The sequence below is a fragment of the Euleptes europaea genome, chromosome 6 (assembly GCF_029931775.1).
Source record: "Euleptes europaea isolate rEulEur1 chromosome 6, rEulEur1.hap1, whole genome shotgun sequence".
Classification (NCBI taxonomy): domain Eukaryota; kingdom Metazoa; phylum Chordata; class Lepidosauria; order Squamata; family Sphaerodactylidae; genus Euleptes; species Euleptes europaea.
Window position 1 is genome coordinate 97,426 of NC_079317.1, and position 16,879 is coordinate 114,304.

Sequence of the window (16,879 nt, forward strand, 5' to 3'; positions counted from 1 at the left end):
GGCAGGTTTGCTTGTTGGTTTTTCGAGGCAACTTTACTTCTGGAGTGTTTTTTATGGAAAGGAATTTAAAAAGAACCCCATTTTCTTGTAACTGCAGCTCGTAACTTATAATTTAACACACAACAGGCCCCGTTATACTTTGCCAATAGCAAAGCTTTGGCAACGCACACATTTATTTCACCGTCAACAATTCCTCAGTTGTTTCATTCAGAGAGGTGAGCCGTCAACTGGAGCTTCTTTAATTAGCGTTGAGCACAAAACAGAACACCTCGGAGATAATAATGATAATAGTTGGTTTTTATATGCCGACTTTCTCTACCGCTTAAGGAAGAATCAAGCCAGCTGACAATCCCCTTCCCTTCCCCTCCATAACAGACACCCTGTGAGGTAGGTGGGGCTGAGAGAGTTCGAACTGTGACTGGCCCAAGCTCACCCAGCTGGCTTCATGTGGAGGAGCGGGGAAACCAACCCGGTTCACCAGACTAGAGTCCGCCACTCATGTGAAGGAGCAGTGGGGAATCAAACCCGGTTCTCCAGATCAGAAACCACTGCTCCAAACCACCGCTCTTAACCACGACACCAAGAAAAACGTGGCGTGCGAGTCCGGAGGAGAGGGAGGGCCAGAGGTTCCCTGGAAATCAAAAGCTGCGGTTGGTCTGCTCTCCTGCCATTCAACCTGTGAACCCACCCCTGAGCCCATCCGAGACTTACGTTGACCATGGCGGTGCAGTTGCCGGCAGAGCCCCCGTTGACACACGCCAGCAGGGGCCGGAGGTTGGCCCCGGCAAAGGCCTTGCTCATCTCGCTGCACTTGGCCAGCTCCTGGTCGGAGACGGTGCACCACCGCAGCAGGCTCAGGGCCAGGCCTGCAGGGAAGGAGCAGCAAAGGGGCGGTGAGGCCTGGACTCCCAGCAGCGGGCCAGGCACCCGGGGGGCAGCAGCAGGGCCCGGGCACGGCTCCACGCAGCGCCCAAGCAGCCGTCAGCCCCGCTTGCGCGTCCGGCTGGCTGGCAGGCAGGCAGGCAGGCAGGCTCCTTGGGAGGTCTCTGCCTGGCCAGGGTTGGACCGGAGGGAGCACCTGGGGTCTACTCCGCGCCCCCTCTTGCCCCAGAACATTCTCTCCCGGCCAATACTTCCAAACCACCGACCTGTTTCCAGCATGTCCTCAGAGAGCCACCGAGCCCCGTCTCACCCCCACCCTGTTCCAGACAAACAACTCTGCCTCTGGCCGCAGAAAATGCTTGGCCCTGGCCCCGAGGCTGGGCATTAGCACCCAGCTCAGCACCCCGGGCAGCTTAGCAAGGGGCACCGCCAAGAGAGTTGTGGGCAGACGGGGAGAGCAGGAGCAGAGCAGAGGTCTGGGCTGAACTCGGCCCAGGAAACCCGGACGGCTGAGCAATGCTTCACAAAGGCCATTCACAGTGAATGACGGATCCCACCGGGGACCCCGCAGCCGGGCCTCCCCGTCACTTCAATGGGGGCGACTGTGATGACTGTTCAACATGCGCCCGCCCAGCTCCCATGCTGGCAGATGGTTTGACGGTCTTGCGCTTTGCCCCTTAGGTGTTGGATAGCTGCTGTCACCTGGGCGTGGGGAACCTTCATAGGAAATATCTGGACGTGGGCTATGAGAAAGCCGCATGGCGAAACACACCCAGGCCAAAAAGCAGAGAATTGGTCCCCTGTGGGGTTCACAGGCTTCATATCGTAGAAAGAGGAGGACTGAAGAAAGGCCCACGTGCCAAAGGATTCCTCTTACTCCTATCTGCAGAGGAGACCAAATGCCCTGTCCGAACCTGTCGGGTTCTTCTACCTCTCAGACCAGGTGAAGGCAATGCGTCTTCCACAGGCTCCCTTTATGGGGATCAGAAACTGGCCTTTCCAGTCATCAAGCCTGGACAGCTGCTCCCCCCCCCCAGAACCAGCACATCAAAAGAAAAAGCAGGCAATGCTAAAAGGGAAACCCTCATGGAAGCCCTTGGCCAAGCTCCGGGTACCAACCGCAACCGCCCCCCCCCCCACATCTCCAGCAGGACGTCCAGGCCTCCCCCGGTATCTCCTGCCCTGCAGCAAAGAGAAATCACTGCTGTAATTGTGTGCGGAACCTACCCGGAGGAAAGCAGAGCAGAAGAGCGCAAGCAGGTCCAAAGGGCTTCATGGCAGGGCTCTCTGTCTCTCTCGCTCTCCCCCCCCAGCGGCCCAGGGGAAGGAATGTGAGCTCCCTCCGTGGCGGGACCTCGTCAGGCAGTGTGCCTCTCCAGACCACTCCTCCTCGGAAGCCAGGCTGGCAAAAGAGGCTCTTGTCTCTGGGCACGTCCACCCCACGTCAGTAGGTGGAGGGAAAAACATGCCCCCCCCCCCACTCTCCGGGCACCTGAATGACTGCCTTGAAGGGAAGCCCAGCCAGCCAGCCAGCCTGCCTCTGGGAGCGGATCCCAAGTGGCCGGACTGGGGGCTGGAAGCCGGCCGGCCCTTCAGCACCACCTAGCGCCCGAGGCTCCAAAAGCACCAGCCAGGCGGTGCCTCTTCAGCAGGACCAACCAAGACACCAGCCGGGAAGGTGCCCTTGGCCCCCCTGGGCACGTCTGGACAGATCAAACGCTGCCGGGTGTCTTCTGGGAAGAAGACGACGACGAAGGAGGGAGGCTGGCTGCCACCCATCAAAAATTAGCCACTGGTCAATATTGTCTGCCTGACACCAAACGAGGCAAGACCATCGTGTCCCTTCTTCTGAGAACCTGATGGGCGTCCTTTCCTGTTCCAGGCATGCCTCTAATGCCCGGGCGTGGCCAGAGGGGCAGGTCAAAGGGCACGAGCCGCAGGCTAGGAGATGTTGGACTCTGGGCTCCTAGCCTGCGCCTCGTACCTGATGCCACTGGATGAGCCAGCAACTGAATCCCGGCCAGACCAAAATATGGTCTGGGGTTTGGTTTGCTAACATTGTGCACTTCTTTTTCCTGTGAGCCGTTTTATGCCCCTGCAACAAAGGGACGGGAGGGCAGAGAGAACCGGGGGACGGGGGGGGGGCGACGGATGACAACTCTGCATCCAGGTTGAGACCTCGTTTCCCTCAGCAACCGGGGACTGCAAGGCTGTGCAAGAGGGGGCGTTTGAGGCCGAATGAGGAGGCCGTAGGGCGCAGGCAGTTCCAGGCATCGGGGCAGGAAGTTCTGAATGACGTTATACTCTGATCACCCGAGAAAACCCTCCGCATATTCTTGAGTGACCGTCTTTGACCTCAGCCCCTGCTCATGGCCTCAGCCCCTGCTCTTGTTGGGCCCAACTCAGTTTCCAACCACATGTAACATGTAACCAACAGGGACAAAAATGCAAGAGGTTTGTGTGAGGGGAAAAGGTACGCAAAGCTGTGGAGGGGCACGGCGAAGCTGGATTCCTGCCCGGAGAGCCAGAGGCATCCTGGACTGGACACGCCCTCCCGGCCACAGCTGGAGGTGCCTCCGCTGACCCGTTCTCTGCTGGGCCGGGGGGCTGCCTGGCCACGCTTCTCCCGGGCCCTCGGTGCCTCTCTTCCATGTTCAAGCTCAGCCATGGAGCAACGGCCTAGAAATGGTCCACGGAGGGCCAGCGGGAAGAGCACCCCGGGGCCCAAAAGATCTCCTTAAAACCCCAGCAGAGGTCTTTGACCAAACGGAGGAGCCTGGCTCTCAGGGGGCACTTGTGCAGCACAAGAACCCCACCCGGCGGCCTCTTGGCTTTGCTTCCACACAAGGAGGGCGGCCCACCCTTTCTCTTGCGCCTGCATCGTCCTGAAAACAGTCCCGTGTGAGACGGCATGCACGACGCCTGCGCAAGTCGAGCTTCAGCTCCCAGGGCGCCCAACTCCGCCCTGCTTCTCCTGTCTCTGACGGAGCAAAACGGGTTCCGTAAACGCTCAGTAGAGCATTTCCAGTCATTCTCTTTAACCCAAACCTAGCCAATAGGGTTGTTGTCGTAAGGATAAAAAGGGGGAGGGGAGGGTGATGTTGTGAGCTTCTTTGAGTCCTCATTGGGGAGAAAAGTGTGGTATACATCCCTCAAATAAAATCAAGTAAATCTGAAGAGCTGTCTGAAGAAGCCCGTCCCAGGTTTTCTGCCACGTCGCTGTGGCCTCCTGGTTTCACCCAGCAACACATTAACGCCATCTAGACATTTCAGGCTCTTTTCTAGGGATGAGTTTTCTCTGCCTGCTACTTAATCCAAAAGTACTACTGACTTAGGCTCAACACAGGTGCTTTTAAGTTTCCCAGAAGAGGCCACAGGAGAGCTCTGTCATCTGGTTGGTCCGGCACCCAGCACGGAGAATTTTAATCCACTTCCAACTTTCCAATCCAGAAGTACAGCATGGTTTAATGGCCTCTTCCCCCGGGGCAGGGGGGGGGATGCCAAACAAAAGGAGTTGCAACTCTCCATCCAGGGAGGGTTGAGTAGGTTGGAATATGGTAGCCAAATATCACAGCAGGCTCCCCCCCCCCCCCAAGACTTCTCTCTCCTGTGGAACCCTGCTCCTTTGCCTCTCCTGTTCCCAAAGAACCAGCAAGCCTCACAGGTAGCCGCTGCGCACTCCAGGGGCCAGGCCCCCGCCCTTGGGAGCGCTTCTGCAGCACTAGCTGCTGGTACAAATGCCCTTTTTGCTTCTTTTTCCACATGGCCAGGCAAGCGGGGCAGATCCTAGCCAGGCTGCGAGCCAGGTTCCAGCAGTGCCCCGACAAAACTATCCTGTTGTTAGGAACAGTGGGAAGAGGGCCCTCTGACCGGGGTGGGGGGTGGAAAATCCTGCACGCCTGCTCAGAATAGGCACCTCAATGCCTGCCAAGAGTCTCCTGTGCTACCCCAGAGTGCCATCTGGGACCCACCAGCTGGCCCACACCGGGTCCTTGTCTCAGCCACTCCTCCCCTTGACTGTGGCCCCCCACAAGCATCCGGCCCCCTTCACAAAGAGGTCAGGAAAGCAACATCTCCGCAGAGGTAGCAAAGGTTCCCTTTTAAAAAATATGTGGAGAGCGTGGTAGTTGAGCTGTTGGTGGTTTTGATGGAGAGTTTTGGACATTAATTCTAACGGGAGCAGCGGTGCTAGTCTGATGCTGCCAAAGGAACACACCTGGGCCCCCGAATGCCAGCGAACCTCTTATGGCATAAACGCTTGCCACCCACAGACCCCTTCATCAGACGGGGGGCTTTTGCTCACAAAAGCTACACTACGTTAATCAGTCTCTGTCGCAGGTCTTTTGTAAAAATACCGTCTTTAACTATTTGACTTGTTCTCCTAAAAAACTGAGTCTTTTCATCAGATGTTGTATTTATTGCTTATTTCCTTTTGGTTCCTGTCCTGAATGCACAAAGGTGCAATACGACCCCCTTCAAAAACCCGAGTGCACCCCCACGTGCCCAGACCACCACCCCTCTTTGCCATGACACCCCCTCTGGCCTCCTGCAGCACCAGTGCAGCATCCGCCCCTGCCTGTGCTCAGTGTGGCGGCCTGAACAGGCCCATGTGCCGGCCGGCCAGCCCACCCAGAGAGGGCTCGGCACTCAGTATCCATCAGCCACCCACAAACAAGTGTCTCTTTTTTATTTCATCCATAAAATTAAGAACAGTTTGTTTTATCAATTAAAAAAAAATCTGATAACAGTCCGTGTGGGCTGCAGTCTGAAACCTCTGGCAAACAAGCAACATAAAGCCAACAAATGCTGGGGCAGCTCAGAGCCGGCAGAGTCAGTTACCTGATCTATTTTCCAGCACTGAGTCCAGCGGTGGTGTTTATACTGCTAATGGCTGGAGCAGGAAAGCCGGGAGTTCTTCACTCTGCTTTGGGTCTCGGAATGGATCAGCCGGCATCCCGACCAGTCAGGGTGCCAAACTCTGTCCGGCCCAAACAGACAGCAGCTAGTGAATGGGAGAGGTCAAGATCCCCACACATCCTGGGACGTGGGGTGGGTGGGGAGCGTCCCCTGTGCATGCAGGTGGTCCCAGGTTCAATCCCCCGGCAGCATCGCCAGTCAAAAGGGAGGGGAAGGACGCCCCTCCTGAGACCTGGAGAGAGAGCCGCTGCCAGCCACAATGGACAAGGCTGACCGTGGGACCAGCGGCTCAACTCACTCGGCAGAAGGTCGCTTCTTGCACTCCCTCTGGTGAATTTCCAGACTCCCGCCTCTCCTCTCCACGCCACCCCCCTCTAACATGACACGTGATGTGCCTACTGGCCAGTCCTAACATTGGAGCTCTTCATTACGGCTCCCGCCCCGAAAGCACGGTGGTCTCAGAATCCCACCCCAGCACAGGGCACTGCTGTGGGCTTGTGGCGACGTGTTCACTGTGCGGCGCTCTGCAGCACATGCCAGGAGCAGCAGCTGGCACTGAGAGAGAGCACAACAGAGCCCTGAGGGTCTACTGCTATGCTGGGCAGAAGCCAAGGATTCGGCAGGAGACGTGGGGGCCCCCCTTGCTCCCCCCCCTCGCCAACACAGCAGCCTATAAGGGGAGGGCAAAATCTGGTCACAGTCTCTCCATTTCTCCGGCTGAGTAAGACCAATCCTCAAGGGGTGGCAGCTGAGCCGGGAGGAGCAGGAGTCTCTTGGGAGGTCCCTCGGAGGCGGTGCCGAAGACTCTTCTCCTCGTCCTGAAAGAAGAAAGAGTCCACTTATAAGGGTACGGCAGAAAACAGGAGCCAGAAACCAAACGGCTTCATGAAAGTCAGCTGTGACCGGCCTTTTTTTTTTTTTTTTTTTAAACCAACTGAGGGGACGCACACGGTCTCCTATGGTTTTAGTGGATCTAGGTTTGTTTTATAGCCATAAACCTCCCCCTCAGTTACCAGGTGTTCTAAAGGTAGCCAGTGGATCAGCTTGGGGTTCGCTGCCGGGAGGTCAGCTTTGTGGTGCACAAGGAGGTTATTGAGATCACTGAGGCAGGATTAGTATACAAACAACTGTGCGTGTGTGACGGGCCGTCAAGTCGCTTCTGACTCATGACAACCCTATGAATCAATGTGCTTCAACACGACTAAGAAGGTTTATTTATTTACAGGCTGGTTTAAAGGAACAAATCAGCAGCACAGGGAGACAGAGGAGAAACCTGGCTGGGGCACACACATTTGAACCAGGGATGGCTTCAGAGAGTAGCCGGCATGACAGAAACATCTTTCAGGCACATACAGGCTTCTGCTGACCAGCTGCTAGGTTGGATCCTCTAGGGATTTAATTTCAACCCGTTGGTTCTGGTCCTACCTTCTTGGGCAACAGAAAACAACTTGGCACCATCCTCTATATGACAGCCCCTCAAGTACTTGAACATGGTTATCATATCCCCTCTCAGTCTTCTCCTCTTCAGGCTAAACATACCCAGCTCCTTCAACCTTTCCTCATAGGACTTGGTCTCCAGACCCCTCACCATCGTCGTTGCCCTTCTCTGGACACGTTCCAGCTTGTCTACGTCCTTAAATTGCGGGGCCCAAAACTGAACACAGTACTCTAGGTGAGGTCTAACCAGAGCAGAGTAAAGCGATACCAGCACTGATCTGGACACTATACTTCTGTTGATGCAGCCCAAGACTGCATTTGCCTTTTTTGCTACTGCATCACACTGCTGACTCATGTTCAGTGTTTGGTCTACTAAGACCCCAAGATCCTTTTTGCACACACTACTGCTCAAACAAGTCTCCCCCATCCTATAATTATGCATTTGATTTTTCCGACCTAAATGCAGAACTTTACATTTGTCTTTGTTGAAGTCCATTTTATTAGTTCTAGCCCATTTCTCCAGCCTGTCAAGATCATCCTGCATCTTGTCTCTGTCTTCTACAGTATTTGCTACCCCTCCCAATTTAGTATCATCTGCAATTGGGCTGCCCATACAGGCCGGCCGGCCCCCCTCCGGGGGGGTGGTCTCTCCACCTACCGTTTCAAAGGCGGCGTTCTGCTCGGCTGGGGCAAACAGCAGTTCCTGATCTTCCTCCTCTTGCACGGCATCTACTCCGTCCTCCTCGTACTCGGTCAGATAGTCGGATTCCTCTCCTGCTTTGTGGGCAAAGAGAAGCTTCATCACCCCTGGGGTGACCCCTCAGGATTTTTGCCACGCCTCCCCCCCTTCCCTCAGAATCAGCCCTTTAGAGAGCCAGTGTGATGTAGAGGCTAGAGTGTCAGATGAGGATCTGGGAGACCCAGGTTCGAATCCCCACTCTGCCATGGAAGCTTGTTGAGTGACCTTGAGCCAGTCATGCTCTCAGCCTAACCAACCTCACAGGGTTGTTGTGAGGATAAAAACAGAGGAGAGGAGAACGATTTGGGTCCCCAATGCTTTGGGTCCCCATTGCGGAGAAAGGTGGTGTATAAACAAAGTGAATAAAACAAAAACCCACCCGCAATAATAATTTTCAGACATTCCTGCAGGTGACTCTGCCCTCTCTTGTTGTGTCGTGTGTGTGTATGTGTGTGCCTGCCTGCTCGCGGGAGAGCTCTTCCCTCTGCCTACGCAGCCCGTGCCACGTCCATCTCCACAATGAGTCGCCACGGCTTCCCCCCTGGGGGGTTCTACACAGCTGTTCCCTCCACCACGGCAGTGGCCAAGTGGGGAAAGGATCTCACAGAAGATCATGTCGAAATAAAGTCAGGACCACACAACAGACAACCACACAGTAAACCAGTGGCCATTGTGTGTTGGACGAGGCCCGAGAGCCCCCAGGGTCAAGCACAAACATACCAGGAAATTCAAGGGGGGGGGGGACCCTGAGCCGGTCATTTTCTCCCGGTCCAGCCCCACCTCCCAGTGTTTTGAGGTGAGTAAAGAGAAGCAGATTCACTGCCCTGAGCTCCTTGGGAAAACGGGCAGGATGGAAAATGGGAATGTCCTGAAAATTATGCTCAACTGTGCGGGCAGAGTAATGACCCCCTCACCCTAGAATTCAGCCCCATAAGCCAGCCACTGGGTTCCACCGTCTCCCTCTCACTGCAGCCCCTCTGCAAATCTGTGGCTGGCAGAGAGGACAAACCCTGGGAGTCACGCCCCTGTCCCCCGAGCCCAGAGGGGGGAGCCCTCAAGCCCTCAGCTATGCCAGGGGGAGGCCAGGGAAAAACACGAAGGGGGAAGGGGGGAACCTCCTGAGTCCCAGGCCCCCGGCTGGAGGGAAGTCAGACCCGCCAAGGACGGGGGCTCACCGTCTGCGTAGTTGTCTGACACGTAGCTCTTGGCCGGCTCAATGCGAGACACGATCTCAGCCAGGTCTGTGAAGCCTGCACTGGGACACGTCAGCACCTGGACGAGGAGAGGAGGGGAGGGGCGTGTTGAGGCAGAGGTTCTTCCATGGTGAGCAGGGGGGTGGGGGTGGGGGCTCAGCAGGGCACCCCCAGGTGGAGGAGAGGAGCTGAATAGTTCACGAGGATTCGAACGGTACAGCAACTGGGCTTAGCTCACGAGGTATGAACAGGAGAAGAACTGATCATGGGCACTGCCGGCCAAGACTCCTTGCTCTCTTGGTGGCGGAGGTCCAGCGGAGGAGGGTGTCTACCAGCACCCCAGTCCCCCAGCACTCAGGGGCCAAGGCAACCCCTGGAGAGATCAGTCCCAGGGCAGAGGTGAGTGGTGGTACCGGCATGTGGATATCACCAAGAAGCCACTCCCAGGGGGTTCGGGCCTTGAGACAGAAAATAAAGGTGGGAAGAGAGACAGCCCACAGCTAAACAAGAGTGGTGGGGGCAGCAGAGCTGGGCCGAGTGGGGAAGCAGCTGGAAAGACCGAGAAAAGAAAAGATCACGGAGGGCGAGCTGCTTCTGGGAGGCACAGAAGGGACCCCCAAGGGTCACCCAGTCCCACCGCCTGCACAAGGCAGCAGAGTCACAGCTACCTTCCCCCCACTCACTCCCGCAGTGACCCCCCTCTTCTGTGCCCAGAGGGAGGCAAAGCAGGAGCTCCAGAGATGTGTGCCAGGAAGCCCTCCCTGGCATCAGCCCAGCAGGGAGGGCCTGCCTTGCCCACTGGACCACGGGCTGTGTTTGCTGGCCTGGAGGAGCAGCTGCTGGACAGCCTTGCTGTCACCCAGGATCCCCACGCACATCCCCCAGCCCCATCTGGGGGTGGGAGGGAGGCTCTCCTTCCTCAGAAGAGGAGGGAGAGCTGTGCTTGGAGGCTGGAGCCCTCCGACCCTCAAGGGCTTCTCTTGCTCCATCACACGGGCCCGAACTAAGAGGCTTTCTGGTGGGCAAGCTTCTCCCTCCCTCCCTCCCTCCCTCCTTGAACTCAGGAAACTCTGCCTTGTACTGAGGAAGGGCTCTCTTGGTCTCTCAAGGCAGGCCACACCAGGGGCGTGCTTCCTGGTGGCCCTGAGCTAAAACCGAGCCAAGTAACACCAAGCACCCCCCCCCCCAGCCTTCAGGCTGCCTCCCTCCCTGGGAATAAAGGGCAAAAAGGGAAAAGCAGATGCTCTACTGCTGAGCCATGATCAGCGGCTGCGGCTCAGTGGAGGAAGAGCCTCTCCTTTGCACGCAGAATCCCCCCCCCCCGGGCCAAACCCTGGCAGCATCCCCAGTTGAAAGGGCCAGGCAGTAGGTGATGTGAAAGGCCTCTGCCTGAGACCCCGGAGAGCCGCTGCCGGTCTCAGCAGACGAGGCTGACCTTGATGGACCGATTCAGTATAGGGCGGCTTCACATGTTTTTGTGTGACCCCTCCTTCCCCTGTGTCTCCGGGGGGGGGGGGAGGGCAAAACAGGGGAGAGAAAATGGGGGTGGGAGGGACACCCAGTGACACCCACTTACATCCATGCGCTTGCTCTCATAGAAGTCTGCAGAGTGCCGGTCTTTTACCATCTTCTCAATGATATCCCCACGACACCAGCCATCAAACACCACTTTTCCATGCTGGTAACCCACATCCTATGGAAGAGAGCAAAGACAAGGCAATCCAGACGTTGCGTCGGGATTCATACAACGGAGAGCACGTTCTGGGTCTACAGCAAAGTCCCCAGAGGGAGTCACCATCATTCACAATTCTGTCAGGCATGAGAAAGAGGTGACCACGTCAGCCACAACTTCTAGTATGCGGGGGCCAGGGGGGAGCGGGGAGAGACACAACCAGGAGTAATATATGCCGACTTTCTCTACCACTCAAACCGGCTTACAGTCACCTTCCCTTCCCCTCCCCACAACAGACACCCTATGAGGTAGGTAGGGCTGAGAGAGCTCTAAGAGAGCTGTGACTAGCCCAAGGTCACCCAGCTGGCTTCGTGTGAAGGAGTGGGGAAACAAATCCAGTTCACCAGATTAGCCTCCGCCACTCATGTGGAGGACTGGGGAATCGAACCCGGTTCTCCAGATCAGAGTCCACCGCTCCAAACCACTGCTCTTAACCACTACACCACGCTGGCAAGGAACACAGAGGAAAGGATCTGTTGACAGGCCGGTAGCTACCCGGGGGGAAGAGGCATTTGGGGTTAACAACCCCTCCCCAAATGAGTTTCCTCACCTCTGAATTCCCAGCTATTACTTTAAAAATATTTAGTCTTTTTCTTTACGGTGATATAAGGGGGAATGCATAAACAATTGCCTGGGAAGGAATGGGGGAGGGGCAGCAACAAGTCAGCTGCAGCTGAGTTAATTAACCCCTTCACTACCAAGTTCATTATCTTCTGCTCTTTCCAGTCACCTTTCCGCCCTCAGCCCTTCACTGTTTTCTTTTTAAGCCCTTTAAGTGGAGGAAAAAACCACAATGAGATTGATAGTGATTGGGGAGTTCTCAGAGGATTGAGGACCAGTTCAGTGGGGGAATTTTCCTCAGGAGTAGGGAGGGCCGTGGGGGGGCATTAACTGCAAAGCACCTTGCTGTAACTTCCTTGGGCAAATGAAAAACAGGCCCCTGCAGAAAGTCTCCAGAGCCGGTGCCACCACCACCACCCCCGCCCCACAAATGCAACACTTTTAGGAAAGGCTGGCCTCCTCCCCATTCCTTGGGAATGCTTTTCCAAGACAGATGCAGGAAATTCTGGCCGGCACAGAAGGGGCACCCTCTGTCCTGGAAGCATTTGCCTCTGGTGTGTTATATACTGGCTGCAATTACTCAGAAAGGAGAAGGCACTCTGCACATGTACAGAAGCACCCTGTTATTCCATCACATGTCCCATGGCTGAGCCCCTGTATACAAGCAGTTTCTGGGGCCAAGGTCAGCTAGATGCCCTCACTTGCCGACAGAGGGAATCACTCATCTCACGGACCCGCAGCCTTGGCATCTGGTGAGACACGAGGCTTGGGAAACAGCGGGTCAGCCATCACTCGCCCTGACCTGGCGGAATCAATCAGGACTGAACTTGTGCCAGAGACTCACTCGGTCTGGGCCCCAGCAACAGTCCCCAGGGTCACGACTTAACCCTGGATTATACTCAGGAATGACAGTTGAAAGGATTCCTGGGCACAGCTCACAACGCGCCTCCTTGACGACTGAGTAAGCAGAGAGAGTCCCCACAGACCAGAGACTAAGGAAACAGCTTCCAAATCAGGTAGCAGAGATTCCACGCACCCCCCCCCCCTCAGCACCTGCTTTGCAAGAAACGGAGCACCCATAAATAGGTCTGAGTCACAGAAAGCGCCTGGCCTTCCCAGCAAACAGCACCAGGTCTAGGTAAAATATGAGGCAGCTTCCTAACTATGCAAGCAGTAGAGAAGAGCGAGAGTCATAAGAACACAAGGAAAGCCCATGGTGGATGAGACCCATCAAGTCCCTTAGTCTGTTCCCACGGTGGCCCAACCAAGTGCCTCCATGAAGCCCCACAGGCAAGGCAGTTGCAGCAGCATTTATCCTGCCTGTGGCTCCACAGCACCTAATATGTCCAGTGGCACCTTAAAGACTAACAAAATTTCTGGCAGGGTATAAGCTTTTGTGAGCCACAGCTCACTTCTTCAGATGCAAGCAATTGAGCATGAGAACCCAGGGCCTGGGAAAGTCACTTTACATACTGTCTTCTTTGCAGCTTTTCGAAAAGGTGAACGGACCCTCACTCACGAGCCCTCGAGACAGAAAATTAAAAGAGCTTTCGCCCCTCCAAGCAGCCTAGCTGGGCCCCAGGACTCACATAGATCTCGTCGAACTTGCCAAAATCCATGGTCTTGAAGCGATCGATCGGAGGGCGGATGTATTCACAGTAGGAACTGGTCTTCACCACCTCCAGCTGCCGCACACACGAAACGTAGGCCAGACGAGACTGGATCTCTGCCATGTCTGGGACCTTGGAGGGAAGGGTCACATTAAGGCTCAGGTCAGTGGAGTGGGCCCTCCTGGCTTTCCCTTCCATGCAAACACCCTCTCTCGCTCACACACACACACACACACACAAAGCCCCCCCTTCCCATTTCCTTCTCTCTCTTCTCATTGACCCTCCTCACAAATGCCTGCAACCCCCCAGGCTCTTTCTGGCCCTCTTATCTCCATCACCGCCTCATCAATTTGTGGATGGTTCTCTCCAGGTTTTAAAGGTAACTAACTAGTACTGGGGAGTGGGGGTGCTATTCAAATCAGAGCGTTGCATAGAAGTGGGTAGATTTTTAATCTTATCTCCCCCCCCCACATCTCTTTCTGAAACTGCTCCCTTCCCTAGATTATTACTCCAGAGAGTGAATGAGAAAAAGAGAGGGAGGGAGAGGCGGCCCCCAAGGCTCCCTACAGAGGCTAAAGGGGGGGGCAGGGGAGGGGGGGCATAGCAGGGTTTTGACCAGGTCATCAGCTTTTCTTGCTGATCATGTATGTTTTCCTGTAACTGTGAGCTCATACCAAGCTCAGCTGCGAGTTCTGATTGCATAAGGTCTTTCTTTTACCTTTGACAGCTAATTAAAACAGTTAAAAGAAATGTTAGATTTATTGCCCTTTAATAGAGATTAGGAGTTAGGTTTGGCCTTCTAATCTTGTTTTAGACAAGGTAATGAGCAAACATCACATATATTCTTAGATGCACCTGTTTATCTCATCAATAATTAAGAATCAGTTATCTAGATATTATCACATATTTAAATTAAGAAAGATTTAGCATAAAATAAGATTGCTTTTTTCTGTAAAAATGTATTAATGCAAATCAGCTTTCTCTGGATGGAACGCTCTCAGAAGAGATTAGCTGAGATTTCTGGGGGTGGGTGGGTGGGTGGTGGGCATGACTTGGGTTTATAGGAAATTCCTAAAAACAGTTTAAGACAATAACCTGAAAGCTAGTTTGCTTTAAATCTTACTTACTCTAAATGGTTGAGAAATGGTAGGAGCTTTGATAATCTGGCCATTTGTTTTTGCACTATCTAGAGGGTTAATTTTCACATGCTTGTATTTTCTAACGTCTCGTCTAATAAAGAGAACTATTTCTTTTAAAATAAAAGATGAGACTCTGAAGGTTTTCTGTCTGGCTTGCTGGTCTGAGTTCGAAGAACAGCTCACAATTCATTTCTACCATCAGAAACAATGGGTTGCAAATAACTTTTATCAGATCCTGGAGATATCTGAGGCCAAATGTTTCAATAGATTAATTCATATAGAACTAATTAGTCCAGATTCTCCATCTGGATGCAGGAGTAAAACATTTTGTTACGGGGGGAGGGGGGGTAGTTTTGACCAGGGCATCGATGGCCCGGATTCTGTGCCCCAGCTTCTATTCACCCGTACAAGCTTGTGAAAGGTTTCTTGGGTGTTTCTATTTTCAGTTCAAAGAAGCCATGGGTGGGGCTGGATCAGGGAAGCAGTGCTGGGGGGGGGGGCAGGACTTCGAATGGCAACTCTTTATCTGAGTTTGCCCCATCTAAGCAACCTTCTTCCCTACGCCTTAATGGAAGCGAGATACGCTGGTGCGCCTCCCCCCCACAGCACAGGCCCAGCCGGCTCCTGTCTCTGCTCCCAGCTGAGCCTGGTGCAGGACGGCCCCCGGCTGAGCAGCAACGGGCAGACTCGTTCCAGCTGAGGTGGCCGTGCAAGCAAGGAGCCAAGCCGCCTGCAAGACCTGCCACATGGTGCTGGTGCTGCTTTGAGAGGGGTGGGTGGGTGTTCTGGAGGGTCGGCCAATGGGCCCCTGACTGGTGGGCGTGGGCCCCTGCGGTCCTTAACCCCCCCCCCCCGTTGCCCATCTTCACACCAGGGATCCTGGCAGAGAGCGCATGCCCCCCCCCCCCCGCAAGGCGCTACCCTGAGGAACCCCTTTTCAGGTGAGATTCTGGAGAGCCTCCACCCGGCCAGCTGCTGTGGGCACCGTGGGGTGGGAGATGGTGGGATAACGGGGCAGGGGGGGTTCCTTACCTTCACTTTCTCTGCCCAGGGGTTGAGGCGTTTCCAGAGCAGCCACCAGCCCGACAGGCTGTCCCCGTAGTTGCAGAGGTCGGTCTCGTCCTGGCTGCCCACATCGATGGCAATGACCGTCTTGGCCCCCATGTTGCGCGCAATGTCGGCTACGTCGGGATAGAGAAGGGTCAGAAGGGAGGGATGGGGAGGCAGGAGGCACATCTGACAACGGAGCAATGCGGGGGGGGGGGAAGAGGGCGGCTTAGGGCTGCCAACTGCCTGAAGAAAAAGTGTTCTGTTGCTTTAATGCAGCCATAAGAAGGTGTTGTTTACCTCCGTGTTAGGAACTGCTGCTTGAGTCCCAGGGCCACGTTGTCTCCATGCCTGTTGACAACCCTGCTCATCATCAGCGGCACCACGAGTAACGGAAGGGGCGCTCTTCTGGGCCCGACTTCTCTGGCTCAGCTCAAACCTCACCTCGAGGACAGGTGTGTGTTCCCGTGGGCACACGCCCTCCCCCATAGCTCGAGGGGCAATCCTTGTGCTTTGACAATGAGCCCACAGGATCAGTTGGGCCAACTGGACAGGCCGTGCCCTCTTTTCACCAGGAGCAGCTCTCTCAGCAAGGACAGATGGGTATTTATGGGCAGCAGCTCGTTTTATGAAACGGTTGGTGTCTCCGATGGTCACTTTTATACTCTTGATCTACACCTGATTGTAAGCCATGTGGAACTCCGGATAAGGCGGGGTTCCGGCTTGAAACATGGCAGCTCCAGCCCGTGTGCTGGCGGAGGCCTCCCGCACGCCTGGGAAGCCCGCTCTGCTTCCTCTTGCCTCTTGTGGCTGCGCAGGCAGCCTCCGCGCTGCACGGGGCAGGGCTTGGCGCAGGGGCCAGAGCGCTGGACCCTGGCCCTGCTCTGCCACGGAAGAGTCGCTGCACGACTCCCTCCGACCCTCTGAGCACAGCAGCACAGAAACCCAGGCTGCTCCCTGCAACTGGCGCTTTCCGAGCAATCATCTGCCTGCCCTACCTCGCACGATGGTTGTCTTCAGAATAAAATGGAGGCGGACTTAAAAGGCTAGAAGTCAGGCAAAAAACCCCACTTCTAACAACAGTCCCCGTTATTAACAAGAGGTCCCGGCCCCACAGGGAGTCCCGGCTGCAGAAGAACCAGGCCAAACGGTGGCAGCTCTGGCAGTCCGGCCTCTCCGCTGCTCTGCACAGGCCGGAATTCACCTGGGAGGCGGCCACCGGAGCCCCAGCGCCCAAGAGGGATGCGGAGGGATCCAAAAAGACCCACACGAGGGACAAAGAGACAAGCCACGGGGACAAAGGCTGAAGGAGGTTTAAGCCGGAGGGAGGGAGAGGACCAGAGCATGCGGAGAGTCTTTTAGCCAGTTACATGGCAGAGGAGGAGAAGAGTTGGTTGCTTTATGTCAACTTTCTCTGACCTTTTCAGGAGACTCAACCCGGCTTACAACTGCCTTCCCTTCCTCTCCCACAACACCTTGTGAGGTCAGTGGAGCCGAGAGAGTTCGGAGAGAACTGTGACTAGCCCAAGGACACCCAGCAGGCTCCATGTGTAGGAGTGGGGAAACAAAACCGGTTCTCCAGAGTCCCCCATTCTTAACCACTACTTAACCGAATAATGAAA

At 55.2% G+C, this 16,879-nt stretch overlaps 2 protein-coding genes across 2 annotated transcripts in view; both read right to left on the reverse strand.

Moving 5' to 3' along the window:
• MELTF (melanotransferrin) overlaps positions 1 to 6,180 on the reverse strand; it is a 43,135-nt gene extending 36,955 nt beyond the window's left edge. Inside the window, exons 1-4 of the mRNA XM_056851062.1 lie at positions 6,098 to 6,180; positions 4,545 to 4,716; positions 3,360 to 3,561; positions 712 to 866 (exon numbers count right to left, since the gene is read on the reverse strand). Of these exons, the coding sequence (XP_056707040.1) occupies positions 712 to 866; positions 3,360 to 3,561; positions 4,545 to 4,716; positions 6,098 to 6,180 (612 nt within the window). The remainder of the gene's footprint in view (positions 1 to 711; positions 867 to 3,359; positions 3,562 to 4,544; positions 4,717 to 6,097) is intronic.
• Positions 6,181 to 6,533: 353 nt separating this feature from the next.
• PNPLA6 (patatin like phospholipase domain containing 6) overlaps positions 6,534 to 16,879 on the reverse strand; it is a 66,495-nt gene continuing 56,149 nt past the window's right edge. The window contains exons 31-36 of the mRNA XM_056851064.1: positions 15,243 to 15,391; positions 13,051 to 13,203; positions 10,745 to 10,861; positions 9,151 to 9,247; positions 7,895 to 8,010; positions 6,534 to 6,617 (exon numbers count right to left, since the gene is read on the reverse strand). Coding sequence (XP_056707042.1) covers positions 6,534 to 6,617; positions 7,895 to 8,010; positions 9,151 to 9,247; positions 10,745 to 10,861; positions 13,051 to 13,203; positions 15,243 to 15,391 — 716 coding nt within the window. The remainder of the gene's footprint in view (positions 6,618 to 7,894; positions 8,011 to 9,150; positions 9,248 to 10,744; positions 10,862 to 13,050; positions 13,204 to 15,242; positions 15,392 to 16,879) is intronic.